The sequence below is a fragment of the Limulus polyphemus genome, unplaced genomic scaffold, assembly GCF_000517525.1.
Source record: "Limulus polyphemus unplaced genomic scaffold, Limulus_polyphemus-2.1.2 Scaffold74, whole genome shotgun sequence".
In the NCBI taxonomy this organism is placed as follows: domain Eukaryota; kingdom Metazoa; phylum Arthropoda; class Merostomata; order Xiphosura; family Limulidae; genus Limulus; species Limulus polyphemus.
Window position 1 is genome coordinate 377,936 of NW_013665684.1, and position 8,327 is coordinate 386,262.

General features: G+C 33.4%; 1 protein-coding gene across 1 annotated transcript in view; it reads right to left on the bottom strand.

Moving 5' to 3' along the window:
* Nucleotides 1-392: 392 nt before the first annotated feature.
* LOC106466450 overlaps nt 393-8,327 on the bottom strand; it is a 34,224-nt gene continuing 26,289 nt past the window's right edge. Inside the window, exon 2 of the mRNA XM_013926738.1 lies at nt 393-1,162. Coding sequence (XP_013782192.1) covers nt 393-1,162 — 770 coding nt within the window. The remainder of the gene's footprint in view (nt 1,163-8,327) is intronic.

Below are 8,327 nucleotides of genomic sequence, written 5' to 3' on the forward strand. Positions count from 1 at the left end.
TTATACCCTTTTTCGGTCATAGTTAATTTCAAAGAATCAATGTGACGGTCATAGTTCTTACTGTCAGAGCAGATTTTCTTTAATCTAAGTGCTTGACTGAATGTAATATTTCGTTTGGTGTGTGGAGGGTGACAGCTTTAAAAATGTAAGTATTGTGGTCTATCAGTCGGTTTACGGTTCAAATCAGTATGTAGAAAACCATCTTTTAAAGTCAGGTTTACATTTAAAAACTTATTTGAGTAGTGGAGTAATCTAGAGTAAATTTAATAGAAGTGTAGGAAATAGTTTGTATGTGTATAGAAAGATAGTAAGGAGTCTTCGTCTCCTACCCAAATGAAAAAAATGTCATTTATGTATCGTTTCCAAATGTTTGGTTTGTCTTTATAACTTTTCTACAGTCTCGTCTCTAAGTCTCCCATGAAAACATTGGCATAGTTTGGTGCCATCTTGGTCCCAATAGCTGTGCCTTTTGTCTGAGTATAGAATTCATTATTAAATTCAAACCCGTTTAGTGTAATAACTAGTTTAGCTAAGTCTACAATAGTCTGAGTGTTGGGTTTCTCAAGTTTCAAAAGGGAAGATTCAAGAGCTTTCAGGCCTTCGTCGTGGGGAATGTTTGTGTAAAGAGAAGAAACGTCCATGGTGCAGAGAATAGTGTTTGGAGGTAATTTTTCGTTGTTGTTAATGTCAGAGATCATGTTCAAAAAATCGGTTGTGTCTTTAATATATGACGTCAAACATGGAGGGATATCTTTGATGTGATGATCAACGTAAGCAGATAAGTTCTCGGTGGGCATACCGCAATTGTAAATAATAGGACGACCGGAATTGTTAGGTTTATGTATCTTTGGTAACATGTAAAAGCGACCTGGAATTGGGTGTTTAGGTGAAAGGAACTGTAAAGATTCACTACTTATGTGTTGGTTTTTCTGTAAACTACATAGCTTGTCTTCAATTATTTCAACAAATTCCGGGATGGGGTCGAAATCTACTTTTTTATAGTAGTTTATATCATTAAGTTGTCGATAAGCTTCGTTAATATAGTCGGATTTGTCCTGAATGACAATGGCGCCGCCCTTGTCAGCTTGTTTAATAATAATGTCATTGTCATGTTTCAGTGAAATTAGAGCAGCATGTTCGTTGTAGGAGAGATTATTCCGTACTTTTAAGTCAGAGTTAATGTCTTAAATTACTTCATTCTCAATTGCAGTAATAAAGCTCTCTAAGTGTGGTTCTTCTAGTTTGTCCTATATAAACTTTTTTACATTCACATAATATTTTATATATGCCAAATTTTTCCATTAAATCAGTTTTATCTTTACTTGTATTAAGAATTTCGCTGACTTTGTATATCGGGAAAATATTTTTTTTTAATTATTTGACAAGATAAACCAGGTATATATGATAGAACTAAATATTCTTTCTTATTTTTTTCAGCAAATAGTTTTAACTTAATATTTTTATTCCTGTTTTATAACAGCTCTGTCAACAAAATCTGGATTAAAACCTCTTTCCACTGCTGTATGCTTAATTAACAATAACTCATTATTGATATCATCCTGTTTACAACATAATTTTAATATCCTATCCATATAAGAGTAATAAAAAAAAACAGGTAAGCAACCATTTATCTCAACTTGATAATGAAATCTTATGACTCTTTTAATGACCTACAAACCTTGCTGTTACATATTTTCACTCTCCGTACTGACCTTCGCGTATGTTTCTCAAGCGTTATTTACTGTGACGTAATTAGACATAATGATGATCTCTTTCTAAGACAAGTCTGTAATACTGACACTTTAAATCACAAAATTGACAAATTCAACGCTCTCGCACATGACCTATGTCAACGTAACCCATGCCTGTCTTTCCTTTACAACACTAACTTGAAAGCAGGAGACATTTCTTAGCAAAGGATGGTTTACACCTTTCTTTCCAAGGAATCGTTTCCCTATCCTGTAATTTCTGCTTCTTTATTACCAACTTTATTCTTCCTCGCTTACAAACTAATACTGGATACTCCAGCGTAAACCAACCAAACACCCCTAGTCCTAAATCTCATTCAACCTCTTCTATTCCCCATACCCCGTATCTCATTAAAAAACCCTCAACCCGAAGAGCATACATCTGTATGCCACATCTCTACTACACTCCCAAACCCTGTTTCTCCTGGAACTGTCCCAAACTCTAATTGTGACCCTTCACCTAAATGTCTAACCTATGCTGAAGTTACGACTTCCACTTTTATTTCTAGTAACCTTTCCCTAAGCCCCAAACCTGATACCCAATCTAAGCCTGCCTCAGTCACAACCTTTCAACCCAAAGTAAATACATCTGTATGTCACACTTCTATACTTCCAAATTCCATTTCTATCATTACTTCCCCTGGAACTATTCGAAAGTCTACATTTAACCCTTCTCCTAAATTCTCTACTCATGCAGAAGTTACGGCTTCCACTCTTATTCCTAATAACCTTCTAGTAAGTCCTGAGCCTGATGACCTTCCAAACTTCACAATCTCTGAAACTTTTCTCCTTCCAAAAGCCGAATCTTCTGCACACCTTGAAAACAACCTTCCTTCGGGTATCCTCTATATTCGTAGCAATCCTCCACTAAGTTCCAAACCTGATGACTCTGAACTTTCACGTTCCACAGAAAAATCTGCCACTCTCCTCAAACTAAACCTTCCATCCGTTACAACTTTCCAATCGTATTATAATCTCAACCCTACCAAAACTCTCAAACGACTTAGAAAACTGAACGAAAAGAGACTGAGATATATTAACCATACTGACGTTTTAGAACAGCATTTACAGTGTCAAACTATACCTAAATCACTTAATCTGAATCCACCAGTTACCATAAGGGACAATGACAAACTATTTTGTTTACAATGGAAGAAAATCCTCCATTCCACCTCATTTGCTCTTATGAAGCTCACACAAGACTTCTGCAAATACACAGTAGCCGATCTTGATAAAAACATTTCTATTATAAATTCCGAGAACAATTTCTATTATTGAACAAAATAAACGTCATGTTTTTATTAACAAAACAAAAAAGTCTTTCGAAAATCACACAATAAACAACAAGGAACAAACACATCATGATCTTTCACATAAAAGTAAAAGTTTATCTCACCAAAAGCTTATCGTCTGTTCACAACAAAATAATAACTTTAAACAAGCCCCTACTGACGCCACCTGTTGACAAATAATACAAACTCGCACGTTGATTTGTCTCATAAAATAAGCTCTACTCCTGACTCATCCAATTCAGCTACTTCCTTGTCTGAGAGACCCAAACCCGAAAACATTTCCAATATCGTAATTCTGTCCTCTAGAACATTAATTGAAACTCAACCTTCTCAGTAAAGGTCTCAACTTTTCTTCTTATTTCCGACCTTCAAGAATTTGCATGCAGAGTAAGACTTCGGGAATTTTTCCACAAGAAAACCACTAACGCAAACGATATCGGTACACCATTTAAAGAAAAAATCAATCTGGTCAACAGAGAAAATTTAAAATTCAGACATGAACATAAAAGAAATGTTAAACATAATAATATTACTATTTCACCTTTAGCAAAACATGTTAGTGAAACTAATCACACAATTAAATGGGAAAAAAATGTTTATTTTAGCACAACCTGGAAATGTAATTGGTATGAATGTACGTAAATCTGAGATAATTAAATGTAAAAAAGTTAAATTTAAATTATTAAATAAGGATGATGGACCTGACGGAAATGTTGTGAGCAGATGGCGTGAAATTCTTAATATGTAAATTGGTGTTTTGATAACTGTATAAATGTTATTTTTTTCCAAAACATTACACTCCTGAGGATGATGCAAGGGTACGTGTCGAAACATGTAAAGTGTATGTGATTGTTTTCCAGTGTCATCGGAGTTTTTACTACTTTTTATCCTGTAAAGTAATTTTATTATTTTAGTAATTTGGAGACTGGAAACAATGTCATTTTTATAGAATTGTTTATAAAATAATCATTGTTATTTTAAAAAATTTATAGTATTTAAAATTTAATGTTGTTTTCATTTAGTCATTACTGACACAGTGCAGTCAATCATGAATACTTTCTTTATCTTGTAACATTGTGATTGTTCAAATAACAGGTAAATTTTTATGTTTATGAGAAAGTTTGCCATTTACTTGCCAATGGTTAAAGGCTTTCTGTTCAAAATACAGTTTCTTCAATAAGATTATATAGCTCAAAATTTTGTGAAAGTTGTTTCACCAATTTAAGCATAAAAATTTCAAGTGTTGTTGAAAAACATAAAAGTTCATACAAATAGTGTATTCTAATAATTACAAACTCATTTAGTTCATAATGATTACAAGATGAAGAACAACATTTGCTTACAAACTTCTGTTTGTTAACTATTTTATCCCTATTCATTTATATGTACATGCACCAGTAAAAAAAGAAATGTCAAAACAAACAAATAAAAGATTTAATTTCGATATGAATTTCTTAGTAAACATATAAATGTATAACAACAAATATAGTATCAATGGGAAATAAAATTAGTGTTCCACACAAATACATTAAAAAATGTTGAGACTGGCAAAAAAGTTTAGAAACATTTTATTGAAGCTGAAAATTGATAAAAAATTAAAGAAGAACTACTTATTCAAATAAACATGTTTTGTTTATTTTTCTGCTTTTGATTTCTTTGTTTTAGCAGGTTTTCTACAGGACAGACAGTGCCAGTTCCCTTTAGATACTTATTTTATTTTTACAGATTTAAAATGAAACCAAACAAAAGGACAACTGTCATTTTCACATCCAATTACATCATCTACTTCTGAATTATACAGTTTGACAAATGCATATAATCAAGTTTTTATCATTGTTTTTGGAACCTGCTGCTTCTCCACAAGCAGAAGCTTCTGATGTATTTAAATCGCTTACTGCAGACACACTGATATCAGGACTAGAAAACAGTTTTCTACTAATTCTGGTAAAATTGCAGTAACAAAGAGTAACTTGGAATTTTTTACAATGTCCTTATAAAATTCTGTGTCAATCTCAATTCTTTCTACATGAAAATCAACTTCAGTCCACACCATGAAGTTACAAAATTCCTTTTCAAATACTATAAGTTCACAGTGGACCTGATAGTAATACTGACAAGATCTATTTAATCTCATTTTACCATTATGCATTTCTAAACAAAATTCTTTATACAGAAAGGGCATTTAATTTCTAAACATAACTCCCCACAACAATTACATGAAATTATTCCATCCAGTGAAGCACCCAGAAATGGACTTTGAAGTTAGCATTAGCTCATTATATTTTAAAGCCAAGTTTTCATAACTCTGAGTCATCACTTCAATATATTGCTTTTGGGCATATTTTTCATGTACACATCCCCATCATGTTGCTTTAGTTGAATATTTCATAGTGGATAGATAGCTGTAATTCATCCTGTTCTGAATCTGTGCCACTCTTCTACATATATTATTTCCTGTTCACTAAGGGTAATGGTTTTAAAAACTTCCTCATAGTGCATAATTAGTGTCTTTGTCTGCAGTTACATAGATTATCTCTTAGATCTGACAAAACTAATGGGAATTTTTGTCCAAAGCTTTAGGCTTATAGTATTCTACATAGTTTGAAATTATTAACAGAAGATTTTTTTTGTACTGGTGTTGTGAAAGCCTTATAAATAAATGGCTAGTTCATTATCAGTTGGAGGTGGCACATGTATATTTTTGGTAGTTTTTGAATCTGTATTTGGTGTTGCAGTGCAACTATTTATAACTGCTTCTAATTTGTTTTTTTTTTTTTTACAGAAGTAAAATCAATATCCTTAATAGGTTTTTTTCAACTTTCTGCACCACTAAAGGAAATAGCCAGTATGATTTATCTTGTGTTACTGTTACTGCATTTCTACGTTTCACTGCTGCTTCAATAGCAAAAATCATACTTCCAACACAACTGCAACTCTCTCCAAGACCAGCCATACAATTACAGTGCAGTTAAATCTTTCCATCCGTTTCAGCAATTAACCATGCATGAAGGGGTGTATCATTTAATCGCTGATCATGTTTTATTCTTACCTACACTAAGAACTTTTCACCGATATTTATTTGACACAGGTCTTTAACTCAACCACAAACTGATTATACGATTCCAGAGATTTGTAAGCCTTTAAATCATTCAAAGTATGCACTTTGTGTATGTATAAAATTGTTTACTATGTCTGGGTACTGAAAGTCTAGGTAGTCTTTGACATCGTTTGACCAATTTTTCTTTGGAATTTCGTACGGTGTTCATCTTCAATCAATTTGAACTTTTGTGATATCTTGCATCTGAAACAACATCTAAAGTTTCATGGTATGTGATCTTGGGTATTTCTTTGAATAACTTCTCATCCATTGTTAAATTTATTTAAAAATCTATATTTTCTGGCAACACAGGTAAATGTAAACAACATACACTCATCATTTGACTTGGCCTAAAAGACAGTGGATGTATCAGGGAATCCCTGGATGTATAATGTAAATGAAAACTATGTATACTTAGAGAAAAGATAACCAAGTTGCCACTAGGTGAAATGCCTCTCACAGAAAAGCCATTCAGCAGAGTAGCTATGGACTTGATTAGACCACTAGCACCTTTATCTGATAAGGGCAACTGGAACATGCTGACAGTAGTCAACTACACAACACATTACCCAGAGAACATAGCATTGCCAAAGATAAAGACAGAGAGAGTAGCAGAAGACCTCCTGGAAGTGTTTTGCAGAGTAGGCAAAGTCTTGTTAGACAAAAACATCCATGTTCTGCACATCGATTAAATCTTGTTGGCCAGACTGCTGTTGGTTGTCGAGTTCAAGTAGTGGTTTTTTTTTCGATTTCGTGCAAAGGCTTTATATGTTTTTTCAAGATCAGCAGGTCGTTGGCAACTTTTAAGAGAGAAGCTCAAAATCAGAGACTTAATGATGCCAAAGGAGTTGTCACAGATTAGATGGTCCACTCATGCAAATGCCACTAATGTATTGCAATCTGGCTATGCTGAAATTATGGATGTATTTGAAGATATATCTATTTAGTGATCTGTAGTACACTATTCTTGAAAGATTTGATGTGATTAGCAAGCAACTAAAAGCAACTATAAACACGAGCATGTTTGTTATAGTAATGTCAGATTAGATCCATTAGATTATGAAAGATAAAGAAGTATAACAGAATCCAAGAGACCACTTCAGAACTTCCACTTTCATACCTATCATCGATTGTCTTGTGCAAGAACTTGGGAAGAGAACTGAGGCTTATTCTCATGTGGCTGAACATTTTTGGTTTCTTGGATGGTCGAGTTTCTCTAAATGATGATAAAATTCCAGAAATGTCAGATAGATTACTGAAACTTTATTCTGCTGATCTGGAAGGGTGTCTCAGTAATGAACTTGTTCAACTTAGAAAGGTTGTGGAATTATTTTTAGAGAAAAGGAAAGATCATGGTGATATCAGTAATGCTCATTTCATGTATCTCCTTATTCATAAGAAAAATCTCAGATCATCCTTTATAGATGTTGACATTCTTCTTCAGACTTATCTGTCACTCATGATATCCACTTGTTAAAGTGGAAGGTCTTTTTCAAAGCTGATGTACATCAAAAATGATTTGTGCACAACAATCACTTAAATGACTCAGTGGCATAACAAGAGGGGGGCAGTCGCCCCTGAGCGCAGGTGTGAGGGGGCACAAAATTTCCTCTGGCCTATAATGCCTATTAGTTAATAATTATGCCCTCCCCTAGGATATAGCACAACTGCCCTAAGTTAAGTAAATACAACACAGTGTTACGTTATTTAAATGTATTACACTTGCAGTTTTAACTTTTAAAAGCCGCCCACTGAAATACAATGAGACCAAATTGACGTACAGAAATAAATTACACTATTTCATCATTCATCTGTAGATCAAATACAAGTCCTAAAGTACAACATACAAATAGGTGTATGTTCAACAAAATGAGAATACGAGATTGATGTAACATATTAACTGGTGTGCAAGATTGGCAATATATGCAACAGGCAGGGTCTAGATCTAGTAAACATTATACGCCTAATGTAGTGATTTGTAATTGTATTAGTGGATTGTAAGTCATGTCTTACACCAACTAATGTACTAGAATTTAGGTCTAATTGCAGTTATAACTTTATTTCTAGACCCTAGGTCCATCATCATACAAATTGTAGCATATATTATAGACATACTTAGACCTATACTAACTATTAAACTAGGCATTGCACTGGGACAGATCTAATGACTAATTTAATAGATCTAGATGT